This window comes from Pisolithus orientalis (genome assembly GCF_024613125.1).
Source record: "Pisolithus orientalis strain OTSU chromosome Unknown F5J12scaffold_12, whole genome shotgun sequence".
Taxonomy (NCBI): Eukaryota; Fungi; Basidiomycota; class Agaricomycetes; order Boletales; family Pisolithaceae; genus Pisolithus; species Pisolithus orientalis.
In genome coordinates, this window is record NW_026260793.1 from 1 (window position 1) to 24,454 (window position 24,454).

General features: G+C 44.6%; 6 protein-coding genes and 1 non-coding gene across 7 annotated transcripts; 4 read left to right on the forward strand and 3 right to left on the reverse strand.

Moving 5' to 3' along the window:
* Positions 1-922: 922 nt before the first annotated feature.
* On the reverse strand, positions 923-3,880 carry F5J12DRAFT_892082 (uncharacterized protein; the record flags this gene model as incomplete). Its single annotated transcript, XM_051747543.1, has 8 exons — positions 923-1,129; positions 2,671-2,697; positions 2,752-2,851; positions 2,901-3,208; positions 3,267-3,326; positions 3,367-3,398; positions 3,440-3,651; positions 3,711-3,880. 8 exons carry the CDS (start codon positions 3,878-3,880, stop codon positions 923-925), a joined length of 1,116 nt encoding a protein of 371 aa, XP_051600393.1.
* An 877-nt stretch (positions 3,881-4,757) lies between these two features.
* Positions 4,758-5,294, forward strand: F5J12DRAFT_892083 (uncharacterized protein; the record flags this gene model as incomplete). The annotated part of the gene is made up of 3 exons (XM_051747544.1): positions 4,758-4,907; positions 4,959-5,050; positions 5,096-5,294. 3 exons carry the CDS (start codon positions 4,758-4,760, stop codon positions 5,292-5,294), a joined length of 441 nt encoding a protein of 146 aa, XP_051600394.1.
* Positions 5,295-5,687: 393 nt separating this feature from the next.
* On the reverse strand, positions 5,688-6,530 carry F5J12DRAFT_782341 (uncharacterized protein; the record flags this gene model as incomplete). The annotated part of the gene is made up of 3 exons (XM_051742721.1): positions 5,688-5,892; positions 5,943-5,968; positions 6,090-6,530. The coding sequence occupies 3 exons, from the start codon at positions 6,528-6,530 to the stop codon at positions 5,688-5,690; spliced, it is 672 nt and encodes a 223-aa protein (XP_051600395.1).
* Positions 6,531-17,478: 10,948 nt separating this feature from the next.
* Positions 17,479-18,869, forward strand: F5J12DRAFT_826633 (uncharacterized protein). The gene is made up of 5 exons (XM_051745523.1): positions 17,479-17,832; positions 17,885-18,015; positions 18,076-18,255; positions 18,305-18,469; positions 18,531-18,869. Exons 1-5 carry the CDS (start codon positions 17,514-17,516, stop codon positions 18,816-18,818), a joined length of 1,083 nt encoding a protein of 360 aa, XP_051600396.1. The 5' UTR covers positions 17,479-17,513; the 3' UTR covers positions 18,819-18,869.
* Positions 18,870-22,471: 3,602 nt separating this feature from the next.
* On the forward strand, positions 22,472-22,711 carry F5J12DRAFT_700751 (uncharacterized protein; the record flags this gene model as incomplete). Its single annotated transcript, XM_051740502.1, has 1 exon — positions 22,472-22,711. A coding segment is annotated over one exon (240 nt), but the record flags the coding sequence as incomplete, so codon positions are not given.
* Positions 22,712-22,938: 227 nt separating this feature from the next.
* On the reverse strand, positions 22,939-23,011 carry F5J12DRAFT_t110. Its single transcript has one exon. It is a non-coding gene; the product is annotated as a tRNA-OTHER (tRNA).
* Positions 23,012-23,417: 406 nt separating this feature from the next.
* F5J12DRAFT_701726 (uncharacterized protein) lies at positions 23,418-23,609 on the forward strand (the record flags this gene model as incomplete). Its single annotated transcript, XM_051740512.1, has 1 exon — positions 23,418-23,609. A coding segment is annotated over one exon (192 nt), but the record flags the coding sequence as incomplete, so codon positions are not given.
* Between the last annotated feature and the right edge of the window lie 845 nt (positions 23,610-24,454).

Consider the following 24,454-nt stretch of genomic DNA (forward strand, 5'->3'; position numbering starts at 1 on the left):
CTTCCACATTAATAAATCCAGACACATGGATAATGTGCCCTCTTCCTTTTCACTGCAAGATTTGTTGACCAGGTAATAAACTGAAGCATTTGAGTACAAGGTCTATCATGGCTGTTGCCACTCACTATGCATGTGTCCTATAATCATTTCCATGGAAGCAACATTCATCATGAATGATTGCAATGACCTTCTGTTTGCCAGGTGCAAGCTGCGGATCAACATGAAGCAATCCTGATCCTTCAAAGTGTACCATGTGGCACTCAAATGCAGCCATTGCAGGTAAAAAACTTCCTGCCTATACTTCTTGACATCATCACACTCATGCCATCCATGTAGACACCCTTTTGAAGTCTTGTCTGCTGCCAGCCCAATTTTAGCAGCCAGTGCTATGTCATCTGTTCACAGAGTGGTCTCACAAGCACAATGCCAAGTGAGGGAATAATCATTTCATTAAGTGTGTGCTGAAATTGCTGTGGAGTGACTTGGCCAACTTCTTGCAACATAAGCCATTGGCAGGCAGCCAGCTGAAGTTGTTCATCTTTAAGGGGGTTCAGATCATTTGCTCATCCTCCACACTTTTCCACAGGAATCTGTTTGAACACTTGGTAATGACAAGCAAGTGCCCTGACTTTTTGTGCAAAATGTTTGCCCTTACCTTCATGCCACTGACAAGCAATTTCCAGACTGGCCTCATTGCATCCAAGACCTTTCAAGTGGAGGGTAGCAAAGCTTTGAATCAGCATAAGCTGATTTACATGAGACAATGGTAGGTTTGTTTTTGTGCCTTTCACAAGATCATCCTTGACTTGCTCCCACAGTTCATCCCATCCCCTAATCTCAACACCATCCCATTCCTGCTCTTCAAGTACATCCTCCCAGGCATCCTCAGCATCCTCTACAAGTCAACCTGCATTCAATGACATCAATACATCATCTGAGTGGCTTCCCAAAGAGTCCCAAGTGTTGGTACATGAGATGGTAATGGAAGGGGGCTCTCAAGTTCTTCAGCTGATGAAGGAGAGGGTGAAAAGATCAATGGTTCCATTGCTTCATCATTAACCATGGCAGGTGCAGCTGAGAAGACAGGGAGTGTGTTTGAAGCTTGGGAGGGCAGCAGAACTTGACTTTGCTGGCTTGAGAAAGTAAATCCAAGGTTGGAAAGTGATTTGTGGTCTGCCAAAAGCTTTTTGTACTGCTGTTTCATACATTCTGACTTGCTTCCCACATCAGGTCCCTTTTTGTACTCTTTGGGGCAACCAACTGACTTCTGGGTTGGAAGTACTTGAAGACAAGGACCATGCTCATTTACTCTGATGGAGGCACTCTCCTTTGTCAGGTTTGGATGTGTTGGGTGATGACACATAACCTGCCACATCAGTACTAACAGAATTCCAATTGTGCAGACCAGTTGTATTCCAGGTGATAACATGTTTTCAAGGGCAGCTGCAAGACATTCTTGTTTGAAGGCAACTGAAAACTTGGCTTGAATCTCAAAATTTCCACTTGCCACAGGTGAGCCATCTCACATTCATACAGCAGCAACATCTTGTACTAACCAAATACTCTTTGTTCTGCATTTTTCAGATTTGTTGTGAATCTTTAGGGGGTCTGCCAAATTTTGGGGGGTCAAGATTTCCAAAACTCAGTATTACAAAATTCTACTCATGCAGATTGTTTCTATGTATCATAAGTATGCCTATTATATAGTTTTTGGACTTTCAGAACATTGTGTTGAGTGTGGATAATTTGATGACTGAAATTGTCATGTTTGTTTGTCCACAACTGTAGCAAATTTGGGCAGGTCTCTCCACAGAATACCCATGTATTTTGTGGTGGCCTGCATAGAGTGGCTTTCAGTAGTATTGGATTGAGTATGGATGAACAGGCAATGGTTATGCACAGCCCACAAGTTGCCCGACCCTCACTTTCTCGCACATGTGCCTTCCATTTAGTCAGCGCATTTGCAGTGGCTGTGAGAACAGCCACCTGCAAATTTTTTGGTAGATGACTTGACAGTGATGAACATCACATGACTCCTGCCACTCAGTCCCAGTGAGAAACCACCATATGCCAGACTAGGTAGTAATCTGTAAATATAGGCAAATAGGAACAAGTAGATTTGCATTGTAAATGTACACTATCATAGTATTATTCACTATTCGTGCATATGCTGATCCATATGTACCTATTAGCATAGTCAACCATATATCTACCTAGCTATCCCTGTGTCCATGACTCCACTATGCATTTATATGCAACAATAGCTCAGGCAATTTGGCTCGAAATCACTATGCCATTATATGCATAGCTAGTGCAAATACAAAACCCACCCACCCGCTCCCTGGTCACTTGACCAGTATGCAGACATATGAGTACATAGTCATTGAAACCCACCCACCCCATCCCCATCCTACTGCTCGCCCTACCACTCGCCCTACTGCTTGCCCTACTGCCTGCCCTACTGCTTGCCCTACTGCTCACCCTACCACTCCTACCACTCTTGCACATACCACTCTCACCCCATCCCAAATCCCATCTACCACTAGTACACGGTACCGCCAGAACACTTCGCAATCGTCTCTGCGGTGCTATTTGTCCAAACACCAGTGCCAACACAAAGTGGTGTGTTGACAGCATGTGATTGTGGTATCGGGAGCGAATTCGACATACGAGTTTCCTGTATTCCTCTTTGTATTTCTAGGTTAAGGCATATTAGTATTGACCAAATGATGAGAGTGACCGATTACTTACCTCCTTTGTCTCTGTAGGAAGTTGATTGTAATATGTATTGAGTTCCTCCTGTGTGCCATTTGGAGAAACCATCTTGAGCCACTGGTGGGCACACAGTGTCCTCATATCAATATTAGTATAACCCATCCCTCTCATGAAATACGACGTACCATGCACTTTTGTTTGACCCAGGGTGCCAAGCCTTCTTCTTGCTTGGTCCGAGTGTCTCGGAAGCTGTTGATGTCAGGTCACTGGTAACTGTGGATGAAGGCTGTGAAGGGGGCGGAACAGTTATGGTGTTAGTGACATTGGCAGCGCCACTGGCCTCTGCAGGGGAAGTCTGTGGAGGGGGGCAAACCGATTCACTCATTGGAGTGACTGTTGGAGTGATAGATACAGACGAGCCAGCACTCATTGGAGTGACCGCTGGAGCGACCATTTGAGATACAGACGAGCCAACATGCTCAGCTGGGGAAGTCTGCAGGGGAAATTGAACAGGCACCATGTTGGGGATGTTGGCAGTAGCTGGCGCTGACAGTGGGAGGCCCAAGTGGTGCAATGGCACAGACAACCCAAGCCAAAGATACCAGTACATCCTGTATGCAAGTGAAGTCTATATTACAGAATGTTTTTCACCTTAATCTTAGGCAAAGGGCGAGCTTCTCGGGCTGTCAATGCGAGTTAGAATGGATGCCTGTATCATCATTACCTTTCGGCTCGAAAAAGCCACTATGGTTTGACTTGGGGTTCGAAGTACTGGTAGATGCCTCAGAAAAATCCGAAGAAACATCAGCCAACGGTGACACAGATAAAGGACTGATTTCTGCATCAAAGGAAATGTCTTCAGGTAAACCTGCATCAACTTTGGTATGCTTGTTGTTGACATCAGTTGTCTCCAACTTCGCATCTGCTTTGTGCTTGCTGGGAATAGACTTTTGTCCTTATTCGTGAACCAAGTCTGTTTGTACGACGCATAGTACTGCTTGGCTAGGTTATCAGCTTTCCACAAGTCTTCGCAAAGGGCAAGCTCGTTGTGTGCACCAGCAATTTCAGTACGAAATATCTTCTTGATGGATAATGGCATTGATGTCCACATCGTGTTGGCGTCAATCTGGCCTTGGCAGCAGAGGTCATGCCAGATCTCACGCATTGTTGAGAGAATTTTGCTGATGCACTTCTCAGGTAGCTGCTTGCCATCCTCATCTTCTAGGTATGTGTCTGTGATTTAGACATTATGGCTTGTCCCTCCGCGGTGGCCTTCCAGTCCTTGTACTCCTTTTCTGTCCAAAACCATACCTTCTTGTATGCTGATCTATCATGATGGGGCAGTGGAGCTGAAGGAAGAAATAGATTTGGCAGAAGCAGAATGCCCTGCATGCCAACATTAAGGAATGTGTTAGGGCCTTCCTTGGTGCTTGAAATTGGACGGAGCTGAGAGACAAGTGCAGTATATGCACCCCTGTTCGAACACAACATCGTCAATCAAATAATAAATCAGGTCGATGCAGCTACTCGATTGCAGTCTTCCCAGCTGCAAGTGCTGCATTTTCGCTTTGGAGTTTGTTGATAGTCTCTTTAAGAACTTGAATCTAGGCGATATGCTAGCTGTATGTGTGAAATTGGCCAGTGTAACATAGACGCACCGTATTATTATCTTGAAGTGTGTTAACCTGTGGCCCAGCTATGTTCATCAAGATCAGATGTTAGCTATATTAGAACATGACAGATATGCCATGTATCTGTGCTTGAGAGTGCAGCCAATGCTGGGTGCTGTTGAAACCATGGAAGATGCTATCACCCGAGGTCCTAAACGAGTCACAGGACAAGCTGTTCTGAAGGTTATTCGAGATATTAGTCTGCCTGTCAAGAAACAGAGGGTATGGGGATGCTTGTCCATCAGAGGAAGGGAGCGACATGGTGGCAGGAGGAAACAGCAGGAGGAAACAGGAGGGTGTCCCGATATGGTCTTTAGAGCCAGACTTGCCTCACACCAAATATGCTTTAACTAATGCATCTTAACCATAACCATGTCCTCTGATGATATCGACACCGCTCTAGTGACCATTCCAGTCAGAACTACCATTGTCAACAATACAGCCATTCTCGACATCCATGCTCTCTCTTCTGACTGGAACATGTATCTTGTTATGCTCACTCCAGAGAATCCAGGACCTATTGTACGTGCATATACCCACTATATGTCAAATCTATCTAACATACCATTTCAGAAACTTGTGCTTCATCTACAAAACCGTTCAGAAGGCCCCAAGAGCCAACCCTGCACACAGGCCGATGTAAAGATATTCAATCCGCCTAAAGTGTGAGTGCATGCACGTTGTCTATGTTTTCTCACTAATAGATCTAGCTATCATCTGCTTGCAGAACCAGTTCTGTGTCTCATAGACCCTGGCTCATCGGAGAACCCAAAGCCGATGATTCTAATGGACAGGCTTGCGGCAACCTCATGCATTAGAGACGCCTCACGCGTGTGGAAGCTCTCGCAAGTCAGCACAGATGAGAATACAACCCAACAGAACATCAAGCGGCGCCATGCAGACATGTAGATTTGTATCGCTTTATTGCATCATCCCCTCATGTTTGTATTACTAGTACCGTCATACAGAGGTTGTGTCCTGTAGTCATACCAGATAATAGAATGTACTCATTGCTGGTTGTGGTCGCAATCTTGGTCCCACTGTGTGCATGGAAACAACCAAATTGTACTCATATTCGCATGATAGTCTATGAAAAGTCTAAGAAAAACAAGCATTTGTATGAAGAGTATTATGCATCCTCATCATCATCATTCTCAGTCCCAACATGCGCAAGCTCCAACCCCATTTTCTCGACCAAAAAATACCTATCCTCCATGGTGCCTAGCAGATTGATCTTGTGAGGAACCATGCTGACAACGGAATGAATGGCAGTTACTTCAATAACATGTAGACTCACATCACCTAGTTTGTGCTTGACACAACAACTCCGTATGATTCCTCGAGTAAACGTGGGTGTGGCTGGGAGTATAATGTGACCAGAGTGACGTTCACGAAGTGATACTGCGGAGGGGCAGAGTCTCCATACAGGTCATCACCACTGTCATCCTCAATGGCCACTTGCAAAGTATCAAACCTCTGCAATGCGGTCCTCTCCTCCAATGATAGCCTACATGTTCTTGTCAGTATATACAATGAAATATACAGTTGACTCCTTACCATAACATTACAAGCCATGTGCAATTCTTCAAGTGGTTTCTGTGATTCAACAAACTCAGAATGTGCAATTTGACCATTTGGAAGTCGTAAACGTCCCCAGCGGCGAACACTGGGCAGTTCTACTTGCCCCAGATACTCCAAGATTACCTGTGCTTCGTGGCCATGCACCACGATTGCATGTTTATCATGTTTCGGCAAGAGGAGATAGCCATTACCCAAGTCTTCAGATGCACATGGGTTGGCATCTTCACTTGTGGGATCTAGGTTAGGAAGCATTGCCATGAGAGCGTTGATCTGGCACCGATGAATGCCTTGCTGTGCAAGGTTAGAGAATGGGTCGGACGGCTGCTGTATCTCCTGGCCAAGGTTGCCAATAGTGTGCTCCATCGTCCACTGGGAAGAGCAAATGGGCAACCCAACACATACGGCCTCAGAGGCCAGGTGGTTTGATAGGTGGATGCATGGGTATATGAAGTGAATCCGATCAATGTGATGTTGGTAGTGTATCTGCTCGAATTCATATTCCCATTCGGCTAGATAGTTCCGAGCGAGTTTGAGTTGTGCTGGAGTGATACTGTATTGACCCATGATGTGGAAGCCTGCAACAAACTTACAGAAGTTGTGCCAGATATCCTGGGGTAAAACCTGAAATAAAAGTGCTGGACAGAGAGAATAAATCCAAGTGATGTACTCAGTGGCTTTGTACCAGGAGTTTGCATGAAGGCTGGGATCGCAAGGGGTGACATCGAATGAACCTGGGAGGTAGGGCTTGCAAGCACTGACTGCGTGCCCATGTTCTTCCCACCTGCGCTGATCCTTTAGAACAGCCCAACACCATGTCATCTTGTTATCAGTTGGTGCAAATTCAATGGTACCTCTCCACAAGTCAAGCCATAGTGCAGCCATGTTTGCACCACTGAAGTGCATCATTTCTGATGAGAAACATTCAGGGATACTGAGGACGAGGTGTAGCTGCAGGCCAAGAAGGATGCTGGGGCCAACAATCCCAGTCTCGAGGCATCGTCCTTTGTATTCTTTCTGATTCCGAGAGTGAAGGATGGTGCACAGTTGTACAATGTAGTGCGCAGAGGTGCTTGGTCCGACATTATAGATGTTGACATCACCATGGTTACAACCAGTGATGTCATAGTTGTTGGGTTTGAGTAGAACAGGGTAGTACTGAGAAGCACCGGGCTTCCGACGATCTTTGAGAGGACAATGCATGTGACACCCATTTTTACCTTGGTGTCCAACAAAATTGCTCATCGTGAGCAGACCAGGACCATCAGCACATGCAAGGAATAGGAAGAGACGAGAAGTGAAGTTACGATTGCGAGCAAAATCCCATATCTTGAGACCCTCACATTGCAAGGCAGAGAGGTGATGAAAACCCAGCGACAGGAAGGACTCGATGAACTTTGGTTTTTTGGGGCCAGGGATGATTGCGCCAGGGAGGACATGCTTCTTCTTGTAGTGATGATCAGGTGAGAGGTTGAGAATGATCCGGATATATATCCAACAATCCAATTCCTTGGATTCGAAGAGTTGAGCACTGTCGATGGATATCATAAGAAGGGTGTCGTCAGGAGTGATGGTACTGTCACAGATACCATGGATATATGCACTCCCACAGAAGACATCATCATATGCATTGACGAAGCCATCATTGGCAAGAAGCTCGTCAAACACTTGTTGAGTTTTTTCCTCGCAGTAACGCATCTTGTTAGTGGTGTCAGGGTGTCACCAGAGGGCTTGGGTTGGGGACCGATAGGAATGGTGTGGAAGACAGCATGAGGGTGTTTGACCCCTCTGTTCTGTCAAAGCTGGTCATAGTGTGGCTCATCACATTCAGGACAGGTGTCAAGATGGGCATAGGGACTGACAAATGCAGTGCATGAGTTGATACACATGTGGTTGATGATAGATGTGACTCTGGTTAGTATTGCACAGAGGAACGGGAGAAACAAAGAGCAAAAGGCACAAACACTTGCCTTGTTAAGAACGGTAGTAGATTTGATAAACTGGAGTAAGTTTTTGAGGGGCTCAGTTGTCGAGTAGACAAGTGAAGAACGAATGTAGAATTCAATAGGAATTGAGGAAGAAATCCCTGAGTTTATATACATGAGTAGGTACACACGGACCAGTAGCATAAAAGGAAACTACTACTCAGTATAGTAAAGAATAGCATGGAAGGTCATGGAATATGACATATGATATGATGTCAGTATGACATCATTGTGGAGCTGATTGCTAAGGAATGTCATGTGATAAACAACATGTTGAGACATGTGTAAGTCTGGATGACTCTAGACATCGGAACTATTAGAATATTTCCAACACTCCCCCTCACTCTAAAATGGTAAAGTAACAAGACCCATTGACAAGCGATTAGTCTTGAACTTCTGCCATGTTAACGATTTCGTAAGGCCATCTGCTTTCTGCTTGTCAGTTTGAACGTAGTCAATACTGAACAAACTATCTTGAACACATTTGCAAACGAAGTGCCATTGGATGTCGATATGCTTTGACCGACCGTCTGATACAGGATTCTCAGCAATAAAACGAGCTCCCATGTTATCACAGTAAAGAATTGTCTTTTTGGTCTTGAGTTGTAATTCATCAAATAGCATACAAAACCATTTGATTTGTCTGGCAGCGTCACATAAAGCCATATACTCGGCTTCAGTGGAGGAAAGTGTGATTGTCTTCTGTTTGTGAGAATGCCAAGAGATAAGGGAATTGCCAAGATACATGGCATAACCGGTAGTAGAATGACGTGTGTCTTTATTGGCAGCCCAATCAGAATCTGCAAAGCCATAGATTCGAGATTCAAGTCCCAAATAGTATAAAGCCAGTTTAGGAGTTGATGCGATATAGTGACCTATATGCAAGGCTTTATTTCGATGATCTTCGGTAGGATTTGCCATATATTGAGACATGTGAATAACCGCAAAGGCAATATCAGGATGAGTACCAAGAGCCATATAAAGCAATGACCTGATGATTGACTGGTACTGTGACCAAAGAGAAGATGTGGCTTGATAATCTGATGGTGCTTTTTCCGGTTGATATCCCAAGGGTAATGGAGTGCGAACATTTCAAGCAGTCTCCATATTGAACCTTTTGATAACCTTTTTGATGTAAGGTATCTGGTCGATATAGATTTCTTTCTTCGACCTATCTCAATGAATTTGAATGCCAAGGTATTCCTTGACTTCACCAAGATCTCGGGATTCCCATTTCTTCATAAATTGTTCTTTCTTGGCCTTTAGAAGACGTTTGTCTGATCCTAGAAAGAGTCCATCATCGACATAGATGAGAAAAATGACGATTCCAGCTTTGGATATGTGAATGTAAATTCCAGCATCCACTTTTGATCGCATATAGCCCATTGCAAGTAAAGATTGATGAAGGGCTTTATTCCATGCCAACGCAGCTTGCTTCAAGCCATAAAGAGCTCTAAGCAACCAATAAACCTTGTGTTCTTGACCCGAAACTTTGAAACCTTCTGGTTGCTCCATATAAATTTCTTCATCAAGACTGCCATATAAAAAGGCAGTTTTAACATCCAGGGCTTCAGTATCCCAATTTCTTTGGGCAGCGAAAGCAAGTAGAATTCGAACTGTTTTGAATCAAGCCACTGGAGAGAAGGTATCTTCAAAGTCAGTACCAAATTCTTGTGTAAAGCCTTTAGCCACAAGACGAGCTTTATAACAACCATCACTTTTTATTGTGAAAACCCATCGACACTTTACAGGTTTCCGATTCTTGGGAGGATCCACCAAGGTCCATACTTGTCTTTCTTCAATAGACTTTAATTCATCTTTCATAGCGTTGAACCATTTCTTTTGTAAATCGGGAGACAACCTGAGCACATCTTTATAGTGTTCCGGTGATTCTTTGATCTGGGCAGCCAATGCAAACTCGAAAGGATGCATTTCCAACTGTTGATCTGGCATGCCTTTTGGAGAATTAGGAGTATCCGGAAGAGGAGTAAGTGGAGATCCAGGAGATGTGGGAGTAGTTCCTTGTGGATGTTCTGTCCACTGACGAGGAACTTCAGGAGGAATCATTGCAGGAGGTAACCTCGGAGAAGGAGGTCTACGTTCCTCTGCATATCTCCGAATATCTTCTCTGGAATTGCAAGCATGTTGCTCAGCATTATGAATCCACTGTTGTGCTTGATCCCGATTTCTTTGAATGTCTCGTTCAATTTCTACAGGAGACCTATCTCCATAGATATTTTCTGGATCAGAAACTGGAATAAATCGACATTTTGGATGAGGTTCTCTGTCATCAGCAGGTTGAGCTCTGCAAACATTGTGCGAGTCTCCCTGAACAAATTCAGGTTGATAAGGATGCCTAAGATGACGAGGGTTGACTGGTGGTACAGCAGCAGGTGCTCTTCATGGTTGTTGTTGAGCTCTAGGCTGGTCCACAGCTCTCTGCTGTGGGTTTTGTGGTTGTGGTGGAGTTAATGGACAAGGTGGTTGCCGGTGATGAGTCAGTGGTTGGATCTGATCAGGATCCAGTAATGAATGTAGGCTTTCAGAATCAGAGGAAGTTGATTCATGGTCGTCTTTGGTATTGGGGTCAAAGGTTTTGGATTTTGAATGACCAGAGCAGAAAGGAAAAGAGTCTTCTACGAATTTTGCAGTTCAGGAAAGGATAATCTTTTGTCCATTAAGAAACTGATATCCTTTGGTATTAGCTTCATAGCCTAAGAAAACCATTTCAACTGCATGAGGTTCCAATTTGTCTTTGTGTTGTTCCTTGGGAACCCATACAAAAGCTTTGCAGCCAAAGGTGCGGAAATAAGAGATATCCGGGACTTTTCCTAAGAGTTCTACCGGAGTCTTGAAAGTAATCCTCTTGAGAGGAGTTCTGTTGTACACATGAAGTGCACAATCAAAAGCAAAGTTCCAGAAGCATTTAGGAACGCAAGCATGATGTCGAATGGTCCCAGCCTTCTCGGAAATAGTCTGATTAAAGCATTCAGCATGACCATTCTGCTGCGGCTGGTCAGCTATAGACAATTGATGGGTAATTCCACGCAAAGAAAGGAGCGCCTTGAAAGTGATACCCATAAACTCTCCCCCTCGATCTGAACAGAGTGCAAGTAAATGATGCCCTGTAGTATTCTGCACAGACACCATCCAATTGGCAAAAGCAGTATAGGTGTCAGATTTGTTGCCAAGGTAGAGACAAAAACCATAGGACGAATAATCATCCAAGAGGGTTAAGATATATTTGGACCGAAAATAAGATTCAACAGGCAATTCAAGAAGGTCTGCATGGACCAACTGGAGAGGTTTAACAGCACATTTCCATGATGGTTTAAAAGCTTCAGAGGAAAGTTTGCCTTGCATGCAACCTTTGCAAGAGGTAGTCTCCCCCTGTATTTGTAGTTCTTGTTTAAGGCCTAATCGGCAAATATGTCTGAGAACTGCATTAGCAGGATGACACATGCGATTATGCCAAAGAGACTCTTGTGTATCCTTGACCAAAGGGCAAAGGACCCCAAAGGCAGTGGTAGGTGGAAGCGGTACGCCCACAAACCAGTGAAGAGGTGAAGTCGGTGAAGCTACTTTTGCTTCAAGGACAATCCGGCCATTTGGTGCTCTGATAGTCTCGCCAGCAAGTGTCGCTGTGCTCCGATACCCGTTATTGAGGAGCGCATTTCGTGAACATAGTCGCTTTGAAAACAAAGGACTGTAAACAACATTATGTAGTGGTAGGTTATTGCCATTTTCCAGGCGAATAACCACTGTTCCTTGACCAAGAAGTTGAACCTTTTTTGTGCCCACAGTAGAGGCCAAAGGTGGATTTTTAAATTCTCGATAAGTCAAGAAATCAGTTTTAAAAGGAGTCACATGATGTGATGCTCCAGAATCCAACATCCATAAAGACTCACCCTTTGGTAGGTTCTTTTTTAGATTCGTATATGACAATGGTACACCCAAAGGGTAACAGTCATAAGAATCGAAGGCATGACCATTGAATTGCATGGGTAAATACCCAGAGGCAGATTCGTTGGGATCATACTCGATGTCTGGATTGTGCTTTATACGGAGTGGTTTACATACAAGTTTTTCTGGCACAGATTCATGAAATTGAGATAAGGACATTGGGCAATTCTTCTTTTTAGAAGAATTTTTAATTAATACAGATTTTCGGAGAGATCCTCCGTCTCTACTATTCTGTCCTCGAAATCGAGGGGAAGAGAGATCAAAAGTCCATTTGTTCGGCAAAGCCAAAGTGCCATTGTCCTCAACATTCCTGTTCTCCACCAAGTTCTTGCCAGCCAAAATGGAATTTCCCACTCGTACTGAGGGTTCAAAGGAACCACTCGTACATGACCCGTCCTGCTCAGCAGGGGGAAGGGAAATCTTCCTCAGATGAGAGTCCGAGTACTTCCATTGCTTTGGTTCTCAAAGGGAAACCACCAGCAGGTTGCAAGTTGTGGCTGATCAGTGACAAATAGTGCATTGGCAGATATTAGAGCCAGGGATGTTAACACAAATCTTGACTGACTCAACTTGATCCAGTTGGAAATTTTGAATTTCCTCCAGATACCAAGGAGCAAGATTTCCGGTAGTGACATCAACTGGATAATTTGGGGAGTCCCCCACAGTTTCCATCGCCATAGTAAGATCTTGGCAGGAGAGATCAGGATCATACATCTCGGTGTCAGTTATGACATGTTGTCTGAGATATGTATTAAGGTCATTAGAGTAGACTCGTTCAACCGGAGTAGGATCCGGGAGAGAATACTCGGGAGATGATTCATGGAGAGGTATATTGATTGCAGTGATATCAAAATCTCCTGCATCAAAAGAAGCAGCAGCATTCTCGAAGTATTCTTGATCCAGGTAGACATCCCAGGATCTAGAGTTTGGATCATCGGAACCTTCTGGAAGTTCCTCGATATAGGCTGTGTCAATTGCTTCCATGCCTTCTACTTTGAGATTATGGGCACAGGCTTTGCCCTTGCCATGGCGTCTATTCTGGCTTCAGCCACGAGAACCAGAACCTTGCTGCTGTTGTTGTGGAGTGTAGGGAGTATAACCTCCACCTCCACGTCCACGACCTCCGCAACCTCTTCCATGACCTCCATGGTAACCATGAAAGGATCCTGATCCAGATCCAGATTGATGATCAGAAGTATTATGACCACCTCTGCATATTTGACAGAGTGGCGGCTTGTTCATTTGTGCCAGAAGAGAATTTGATTCTTGTTTGATCTGGGTCGAAGATGATCCAGATTTGTCCTGTTGTGGAAGCATAGTTTTGCCCAATTTGTGGGCCCAGACTTCTTTCATATGAGGTATGATGGTATTGGGAGAAAGTTGATCGGCAGCAATAGATGATAGGATATTGATGGGAGCCTGTTCCAAGGCTTGTGTCATTGAATGGACAAGAATTAGCACTTTCATTTTATCATTAAGGGCAATGCCCTGAGCACTAATGGCAGCGAGAAGCATATTGATCTCCATGATTTTAGCCATTATGTCATCCTTGGGTTTTATTTGTATATGGATTAGGCGTTGAAACTCCATGAAAGTTGTCATCGCTGAAGGAGTTCCGTATGTGGTAAGAAGCGCATTCCATTTCAAATGAGCAGTAGCATGCCTGTCAATCGACATTGTGATCATCGGATCGCAATAGAGTGTGAGAATGCCTTGGGCACGTGTATCAGAGGTGACCCAGGCAGCAATGTCTGTGGTGGCAGCACCAGCAGCAGGTCTTGCAATTGTACTGTCAACGATTCCCATAATACCAAGGGTTTGCATGTAAGCCTTCATAAGAATGGACCAAGAGGCATAGTTCAAGCCGTTAAGCTTGGGGATCTGCTTGGAAAGACCTTTGGACATCTAGTGTCAAAAGTCCATAAGCAGGTGTTCATATAAGAATGAGTGAGTCGGATGGATTTTAATGGATGGAGGATTCAATTCATGAATCTGATTCCTTTTGGGTCTGCGAGCAGAAGCTCTAGCAGATTGAGATGGCTGGCGACGATGGGAACATTGATTCTTGAAATAAGGACGAGGATTTCTTCGCTTCTCCATTTTTGTTTGTGGTGCCATAGTACCTTTCTCAGCGAATCTCCAGGATGAGATGTGAGAATTATTGTGCTCTAGACTTAAAACATCTAGCAGAGGGAAATAATGGTAGCTCATAAAGCTCCAGTTACAGTCATGTAACAGAATCCCATCCGAACGAAATCCCAAGTAGGGATCAGCGCAAGAATATGGTACATTTATGGCAGGAGAATAGCGAAAATGTTTGTCCTTCACTAATACTTCAAGACAATTGTATGATTCATACAAAGTACAAGTATTAGTTCCTGAATGGCTTCAGCCACCTGATATGTATGGTGCATCCAGAGAGCTTGGAAGAGGATAGTTTCTGGTGTATGGCTTGAGCTTCACGAGCTTGGCTAAGAGCTGTAGTGCGAATTCCACAAGGTCAGGGTTCTGTGAGATAATCAAAAATAGAGTCGTCCATGACATGTTCAAGATCGTGCAGAATCTCCTCTGATCTGGGCCAGTAAGCGAATTCTGCATTAATGGGGTTGAGACCCCATGAAAGATGCTGGTTAGCAGAGTTATATCGCAAGGTAACTCCCACATCTGCCTCATCCCTATACCATCGAATAGACCTAAAGAGGTTGCTATCAAAGCTGTCTCCTCCACGTCTCCGTTCTCGGAACCACCCTGGGATACAGGCAATGTCGGTACTTCTGTCAGCCCAAGTTCCTCTGAAATGGAACTCAAGATGTTGGTTCCAAAGGCGGAGAGGAGGGACGACACCATTGAAGCATGGGTCGTAAAGTGGGTGGACGTTGTAGTAGATGTATACAAATGTATCGTGGGTGACCGAAAATGCCAGAACAGTGTCGAGGGAAGGATTTTCATAGTATGCTGAAGGAAGATCACAACCATTGAAGTTAGCAATCATGTGAGGAGTCGACATATGAGACAGTTTTGGGAAGAAATCGGTTAAATAACTGTGGAAGGCAAGATGGAGACCTGGATAGAAGAAGGGTGACTTGAAACTGGGAAAGTGGGGCATTTGTTGCCACACTGTTTCCACCGTGTCGATTGGGACGAGATAAGTAGCCGGATTTGGCTTCTTGAAGAATGCAACTGACAATGGAACTGCCTTTCTCCAAGTGGAGCAACCGTGTATGTATATCATCTCGGTATATTCTATAATCTCTTTCACTGCATACTTCCACCACTTTACTTCATACATTCCATCCTGCTGCTCAGCGATAGCGAGCTCAAGCTTCTTAGCAACAACCAAAGACATCTTGTAGAGACCGTAGATTAGTTCCCATTATTTGTAGACATAAACACGAACAAGTTTTTTTTAGAGTAAATCAAACTCCGCGTTATCATCATTGATGACAGCGAGAACGAGCTCAGGATTGAGCAACTCGTTCAAAGCAACAACCTCCTCAGGAAGAGGAGTTGGTGCCTGACGTGGAGATGGCGGATCAAACGCCTCAACCTCATCATAGGGCAGAACAGGATCTAAGTCAGCGTCATGGTTGATGTCGGGAAGATGAAAATGAAGGTAATGCAGAGGCAGAGTTGGAGGTCGAAGAATGAGTCACTGTAGCAGCGCTCTGCGAAGAATCTGCTCTTGTAGCAGAAACTGTCGCCTTCGCCACCAAGCGGAGAGACCTAGAAAAGAAAGCCAAAAGGCCACTGAGCGTACAAACAGCTCGTGTAGATAAATCAGATCATAACCACCATAATGAAGTAAAAGTACCGCCTGGTTTAGACCAGCGGCAAGCGACACAGTGAAGACTACTACTACCATTCCTAGTGCATCTAGGCCTACAACATCCATTGTGATTTGCCCATTGGCAGTGATTGCTCGATGCAAATGTGTAAATAGCACACCGCCTAGCAAGCAGGGCTCATAACCAATTGCACAGAGGAATGGGAGAAACAAAGAGCAAAAGGCACGAACACTTGCCTTGTTAAGAACAGTAGTAGATTTGTTAAACTGGAGTAAGTTTTTGAGGGGCTCAGTTGTAGAGTAGACAAGTGAAGAACGAATGTAGAATTCGATAGGAATTGAGGAAGAAATCCCTGAGTTTATATACATGAGTAGGTATGCATGGACCAGTAGCATAAAAGGAAACTACTACTCAGTATAGTAAAGAATAGCATGGAAGGTCATGGAATATGACGTATGATATGATGTCAGTATGACATCATTGTGGAGCTGATTGCTAAGGAATGTCATGTGATAAACAACATGTTGAGACATGTGGAAGTCTGGATGACTCTAGACGTCGGAACTATTAGAATATTTCCAACAGTTAGGTCCACAAGGAGGTGTTTGACCTGGTAGAACGAGGGAAGTTCAGAGCCTGGAAAACAGGCATGGATGCCAATGCATATCTTCTCATATGCAGACTCTGATGAGTGCTCGAGAGCAATGAAGATTTGGATGGCAAGTTTTTGACAAGGATCAATGAGTTTGAGGACGTCCATCGGAGGATTGCGGAGCCAGTCAACAGACTCTCCTCCAAGCCCCATCCCATCACCAAGTGAAGTGTTCTGAATCCACCAGATGAAATCCATGCTTCACATGTGCTTGGGATTTGTAGAGGCGAAATCTGTGAGTTCATTCAAGTCAAGATCAACAAGAGGATTTCTCCATGGGTTGGGAGGGGGAAAGTCTTCATGTGTCTGCCCAGGTGAATTACAGGGAGAGCCAGGAGGGGGAAAGTCTTTGTGTGTCTGCCCAGGTGAATTATGGGGAGAGCCAGGAGGGGGAAAGTCTTCACATGTCTGCCCAGGTGAATTATGGGGAGAGTCAGGAGGGGGAAAGTCTTTGTGCATCTCTTCAGGCATGCTATTGGGAGACGCAGGTGAAGGTGAATGCTCATGCACCTGGAGAACCTGGTAGTCTTGATTTATAGGAATATAACAAATACATAAAATGAACTCACCTCAAAGTCATCCTCATTGGAGAGATGGAGACGCTTGGAGGAGTTGCAGTCACCATCGGGACCATTCTCAGAAAGATGCTTGGAACCAGAAAGTCTATTACTTGCAACAAAGGCATGGAAGGTGTCAGAGCATCTTGCTAAATGAATGTCTTGTTTTTCATCTTCGCCTGCATCATGAAAGTGACGCCACCAAGTAGCAAGGGTATTCAGAGGCTTCCGGGTGCCCTTACAGTACTTTCTGCATGTACACCAATATACTTCACCTTCGAGATCTGGCATATCTGTGGTACGATGTAAGTCAATCTGTATCAACAGGTCTGATAGCACACCTAGGTTGTAATGTTGTAGAGTCAGTGAAATGGAATGAATTCAATGGAAAATCTTCATTGAAATCTTATAATCACGACGACTTGAGGAATCCAAATGAGAAAGTTTCAGTAGCGATTTCTATGGGGAAATATGCTCTAACTTAGTTTCAGTCGCTGCATGCCATAAGCATAGTTGCACATACATATAAACTATGGTACATACAAATATGTATCTACACCTATGTATGGATATGACGGGTTCTCACTGGGACTCAGTACTCAATCGTCATGCCCCAACTTCCACCTACGCTGAAAGGCTATGACAACCAACCCGGTATCGTCAGCGCATACAACATAATTCTCGGACTTGAATGGAGAATTCTACGCGAGATTGACTCGGAGAAGGACAAGTTGGACAAGAAGACGAATACTCTCGATTCATTGGAGAAGAAGTTGATGAGATGCCGAATACTTGGTTTCCTCTTCCACCATTTTCCGGGTCTCCAGTTGAATGGTAGATTCACTACTGAGATCATAACGATCAATGGCGACGACGAAAAACTACTGGAATTAGGGGAGCAATTCTATCAGCTTCTCGTTAAGCTGTGTACGTTCTCCAAGTTAACAGCTTTTTCTCCGGACATACTTAACCAGTCCAGTCTCAGCTAACAAGGGGCGCACGCCGACGCCTACATCTCACCCGTCTAGACCGTCCTTTGACCAATCCGTAAAGGAGATGAAGGCCAGATTGAACGGGCCCCCTCCAAATCATCAAATGGCTAAGAGGCTCGTTCGTATCATCCGTTTTAGCCTGTTATCATTGTGTCTTACGTTTGTTTTATGTAAACAGGCCCTCGCCAGGGATGGTTATCGGTGTGTTATCACCAAAGTTTATGACTGGTCGTACGTCAAGGACAACACAGAGTTGCTAGGTTCCATTAGGACGGATGGAGGGCGCATGGGAGTCACTGAGTGTGCTCACACCTTTCCGGAGTCTATCAATGCAAATACCACATCAGGCTCAAATAAAGTTGGTTTTTCACTGGAAATACACTTTTCCTTGTTGATCGTTGTTTTAGGAGCACTATGCTGCTTCTGTTTGGGCAGTACTTGACCGCTTCGGCTACGGACACCTGCAGCAGGAGCTCAATGGTATCGGTATAAATCGACTCGAAAATGTCATGACGATGGATTTAACCCTTCACAAGCTGTTTGATTCGCTGCAGATTTGGTTTTGTGAAACGGTGCGAATTGTAGTTCCTCTGCCCTCTTCTGAGCGATTTCAAGCAAGGACCCGCATTGTAGGACGTACCCAATGTATACGAACTTGATTCAGTCGAGGATCTCCTGCTTCGTGATATCCCACGATCTGTTACCTTTTCAACGACGGATCCGGAGCTTTCCCTCCCCAGTTCAACCTACCTTGCTATTCATGCTGCTTGTGCCAAGGTTGCCCATCTCTCCGGTGCAGGTGAGCATATTTTGAAGACGTTCAGAGACATGGGAGACATGGGAGTCTTAGCGGAGGACGGAGGGTCGGGAGAGCTTTTATGCCAAGCGCTTCAGTCTCAGGGCGCGCCCATTTCAGTCTAATGTATGTACTTTGATTATCAAGACGTTTGTGGGATGGTATATCCGATAGCCACTGAATAGAATGATTTTCCATATCTTGGACATACATATGCTGGTATTGGTGTTGGTTGGTGCATCTCCCCATGTCGCCTTGTTATCCCCCAGGAGAAACAAGTCTGTTTTCGTGAAAATCAGTTCCAAATCATCTTTCTTCCACTGCTTCGCAGGAAATGGAAGATGCCCTTGCCTTGTCGGAGGATGGTGGGTCTGTAGAGCTTTTACACGAAGCAACTCTGTTTTTGATTCTGCCATTCCATCCAATGTGTTTGTGTGACTGAGGTGGAAAAGAATGGTGTGGAAAATTTATAGTACTGTAATTAGTAAGTGTGGTGACATTGGAATTTAATTCTGAGGGTTGGGGGGAAACTCTGAGCCCTCTGGGTGAAATTTTAAGAGGCTACCATAACTCTGGAATGCATTCTCAACAAAACTGGCATTACACTGACAGCTTCCCCAACTCACCTTTGACTCACCTTGTATTTTTATTTCTATCAGATGTTTACTTATACATGAACCCCTACGTGCATATTCCTGGATGCTGTTAGGCCCAGGTTTGTAAACTCTTTGTGACTGAAAATCATACTGGGCTGCTGGGTCCAGTCACATGCATGGGTTTCAAACTCTTTGTGACCACAAATCATACTGGGCCACCAGGTCCAGTCACATGTGTGGGTTTCCTTTGGGGTTGGTGCCTCTTTCTCAATGCACCATTGTGCACATTTTTTGGGAAGCACACAGTTGAGAGAGTGCATAATAACATGGATAGTGGCATTCACCACTTGTGTGTTGACATTGCTGGGGTCAGTGATGTTAGTGTGATTAGCTATGAGATTTTACATTGGGAGTTCACATTTGAATGTGCTGCTGTGCATAACAATTTGAGTGTGGGTTCATTGTATCCAACAGGGTCATTGTTGGTGTGTTCAAGTCACTCACTTTGTGAGTGTGTGGAACAGTACCCATTTCTTACAGTGAACAACCTAATGGCTATTGCAGAATTTCATGCTGTGGTTCTCAGTAGTGAGCTGTGGCATGTGATGTGTATTGATGCTCTTCGTATTCATGAGTGTGGTATCACATGTCCATTGCTACTGTAAATATTTTGTTGACCCCAGTTGTATGATTTAGAAAAGTACCATGGCACCATACTTTGTCCTCAAGGGATGCATTGCTTGGATGAGATCAGGAAGGTGCAGATGTGCATTTCATGTTGAAAGGCTCTTATGGCAAAACTGCTGTGACAACCAAAGGATGTGATAGCTAATTTTCAATATTATGTGTTGAGTGAGTTGCCCCAAGACATTCAGTGGTGTATACAGACTAGTAGTGTGGTGGAGCTGATGGTTGTCATTGCTTGTTGCACTACTATCATTACTCATCATTATCAAACTAGGAACATTTCAGTGGGGGGGGGGTCCTGAAGAAGCCAGTCAGCAGTTTAACAGAGGGAATGTTGCTCTCTTGCTTCAGGATCCTTCTTCTCTATTGAATGGCCTTCTGCTGACAGCAAGTGATTTGCAGGGGGCTGTGTGTGTGGTGTTTTCAGGTGGTACCTTTTGTCCCAGTGCAGATGCTTTGCACAAATTCCCACCTGTTCTCATCAGTAAATCAAGGGTGAAGTGCATAATTGAGTGGTTGGTTTCCAACATTGAGTGGTATTTGAAGAATGGAATCACATTCAGTGCAGAGAACTTGGTGGCATTAGTGAATGGTGAAGAGGATACAGGTGTTCTGCAAGGAGTTGAGATCACTCACATCAGTAAATCACTTTTGCTGGCCAGAGCTGTCCAGAGCTGTCCAGCACTGGACAGATTCCCTAGGACTACCAGCTCACAAAGTGGTTTACTGATGCATCTTCAAGACAGCAATGAGACAGTCAATGCTAGTGACAGTAGCAATTGGTCTGCAATGACTGCTGATCTTGTTACAGAAATGGTTGCATATATTGATGGGGATCATTCCAAGCAGTCATGCCAGGCTATGAAAGCGACTGCACTGGCCCATGCATTGGATCACAAGAGGTTTCTAGTCAGTTGTGCTGGTTCCAAGTTGATGAATGACAACTTGCCTGCCTGTTTGACCACAGTGTTCCCCCACCTCGATCCTTGGGGATTGGTGGGTTTAACCATCCTGCTTGACAACCCAAACAACACATGTCCTTCCAATGTCAACTGAAGAATTTGTTGTGACAAGTGGACTTGCCCTTCACACAAGACCCAAGTTTTCCTTTCATATGCTGGAATATTTTGCAGAAACTGGTGGCAAGCAAGAATGTGGCATTCTCCATACCATCTGCATGATGCCACAGCCTTGTGAGTGATATTCATGAGGCTGAGTCCTTCATAACATCTTTGGCTGAGAAATTGGAACAGGACCCAAGGGCAAAGGTTGTGACTGTTAGCAAGAGGAGCATGCTCTGATTGTTTCAAGAGCTAAATGTAATCCGTCATTCACTGCCCAGCAGTGATGGGTACAAGCTATGTTGGTGCAACAAAATTCACTCACTGACATGACAACTGGGTACCCTGGCCTTTTTCCTGACTTTAAATCTACATGACCTGATGAATGTTCCTGTTGCTCACTTTGGGGGTCTGGACATATCTCTGTGGTGCCAACTTGGGGCATATGAGTGGGCTGTCTTTGTCACCTCACATCCAGCCACTGTGGCTAAGGCATTTGATGTTCTCATCCAGGGTTTTGTAGATGTCATTATTAAATATAACAATGGCTGTGGTTTGTTTGGAAGATGTTCCAGATACTATGGAATGGTGGAGGCACAGGGAAGAGGGACCCTTCACTGCCATATGTTGCTGTGGATCAATGGACATCCAAACCTGGAATGGTTGCAGTCAATGATGATCAATGATGAACAGTTTGAAGATTTGCTCTTCTGCTGGTTGGAGGATGTTATCCAGTGTAAGCTTCCTGGAATGACAATAGAGAGCATTGGAAATACAGGTTCATCAAAACCTGCCTGGCCAGGGGATGTGCCCAATCCTTGTTTACAGGAGCCACCTCAGATTGCTGAGTGTGAGCAGAGTGTCTTCGAAGATGCATTTTATGAATTTGTCACATGCCTTGACAAAAGCCATCAATGCTATGATGGGCAGGTGCAAGGTCTCCCATCAACAGGTTATGAGCTATTTAATTGGAGGTGGTGATTATTACACTAGCCATGAGTTTTGCACCATACAATTTCATGAGTTTATCAACATAGCAGTGCTGCATGAGCTTCACATTAATGGTGATTGCGACTGCAGAACAGAAGCCAGTGTGGATTGTCCTGGAAATGTGTGTGGTTCAATGTGTATGGCACATGTGTCCAATGGTACACTGTCTGTGGTGTTGGAACCTTTGGATTACTTGATGTATCCCTCCATAGCACCTTTCGAGGACATGTGTTTATGGCAGTTCTGGGACAAATGCAAAAAGTTAAACAGACAGCAAGCAATACAGATATGGCACTAGAAAAATGCACAGTGCATGAAAATGACATGACAGGTTCAGCTGCTGAATGTCCAGCATATTTGTGCAGATTTCGAGCACCATTTGCAGATCCCATGAATCCCCAATTCAGCACTCATAAACTGTGTATGCACAACACCATTGTCAGGCCCATTTTGCTAGGAGAATTGATTCCTTTGCCCCACAAGGTGGACTGGTGCATGGAAGAGTTCTGCTGGGCGATGTTACTTCTCTTCTGTGCATGGCAAAGACCCTCTGATCTGCTCTGTGGATATTTGTGTTGGACTGAAGCATTTGATACTTACCAGCTTGGAGCTTCTGCCTCCAGCATAATATCAAATTTCTTCATTGAACTGGAGTGTAGAGATGCCAGGGATGCCATGCAGGACAAGTATCATGAGAAGATGCCATGGGGGAAAGACTCTTCTGATCTCTGTGTGCAGAAAGCCAGTGGATTTGATGTGGAACTCATAAAAGAAGCACTCATTCTTGATTTGGACCTGGACCAAATGGACCAGCATGAGTTGGAGTGCCTGCTTTTGTTGAATTTGAGATCATGTGGCCTCAGGGCCAACTACCCTACTGCTGCCAAACAGTGAACCACTAAAGGAAAATATGACCAAGCTGGGATTTGAACTCAGGACCCCCTGGCATATACCCAGGTGCTCTAACCACTGAGCTACCTGGCCTTGGGTACTCAATGGTGCTTGTAGGATTAGTGCAGATTACTACTCCAACAGCTTTCTGGTGACTTAGATGACCAGAGAAGCACTGTCCTCCCTCAGGGCAAGTTGGACATCATTGCCATGTCACAGGCACTTCATGGGAATCCAAAGCAGTGTGAGTGTTTGAACACCTTTGATGGCTGAATCCTTGAAGTCAGTTTTGATATGGAAGATAAGATTTCTCTCCATAATATGTACATGAATTTGCAGCAAAAATGCAAATGACCTGAAAGATCTGCCCTTAGTGAGGACATCAATGAGTAGAAAGTGTCCTTGAACCTCTCTCAACAGGTGGTCTCCAACCCTTGCTGTCGGTACAGTGGAAAGTGTGCATTCTGCTATTCAGGCCATGGCTAATGACCTTGAATGAGAAACCTTCCCATCACAAATGATTTCAAAGTGGACACTTCAGAATAATGAAGATCAAAAACATGCCTTTACAATAATAATTGAGCACAGGTGGAATGACCTGGAACAAATGTTGATGTTCATCACTGGAATCAGAGGATCTGGGAAGAGTCATCTCATACAGGCAATTGTAGATGTGTTTGCACAACATGGTTGCTCCTGAGAGATTCTGTTGGGTGCCCCAATGGGTAGTGCCACATGCCTCATCAATGGTTTTACAATCCATGCACTTACTCTAATGAATTCTCAAACTCAGAGAAAAGATGGAAGACAGGGGGGGAACATTGACAATTCAGGTAACCAATTTGCATAAGCATTTAGGCTGAATAGTTTCTCCAAACCATCCAGCCTCATAGCCTCCCAGACCAAGGTCTGCCCAGGGACATCTGGTCATGTCCCAGGGCTATGCAGATTTTTAGGCCCTGGGACAGATGGGATTTCCCACATAGCCATCCATTCAAATGCAATTATTTGGGATGTCCCAGGACTGCCTTGGGTGGCAGGGGTCCCTACTCCTGAAAGTGCAGCTTATGTTAGCATTGAAAAAGCTGCAGAAATCCTAGCCCCCTTGCTCCTCTGACAGGTTTAATCCACAAAGTATCCTTCAACCTATACATCCCCTCCCCTCCCACCATGCATAGTAGTATACAATAGTACTTTTCATGTACATCTTTGCAATGTTGATTCTGCTGTATTGGGACATCTCACTAGTTGCCAGGGGGATGACCCACCTGGGCCTCCACATTTGCCATGAAAATTGCAATAATAAATTCAATCAATTTGTGTCTATACTTCAAGCGATTTGTACTGTATGAAGGAAGAAGTAAATGGTTTTTGAACACTTGTGTGACAAGCCAATATCTCAAAGTCCCCACATAGAACATGGTGTTGGTCACCTTTGCAACACCATCTGCAGAGGGCAGAATGTCCCAGATGAGCCTCTGAGGTTGTCATGGGGCATTGTGCTGATCTGCAAAGGTAACTTAGGAGGATGTGCCA

Coding starts and splice junctions, on each gene's coding strand:
- F5J12DRAFT_826633 (XM_051745523.1), top strand. CDS start 17,514: ATGCCCCAACTTCCACCTACGCTGAAAGGCTATGACAACCAACCCGGT. Junction 17,833..17,884: donor TCAGCTTCTCGTTAAGCTGT/GTACGTTCTCCA, acceptor TAACCAGTCCAG/TCTCAGCTAACAAGGGGCGC. Junction 18,470..18,530: donor AGATTTGGTTTTGTGAAACG/GTGCGAATTGTA, acceptor CCCGCATTGTAG/GACGTACCCAATGTATACGA.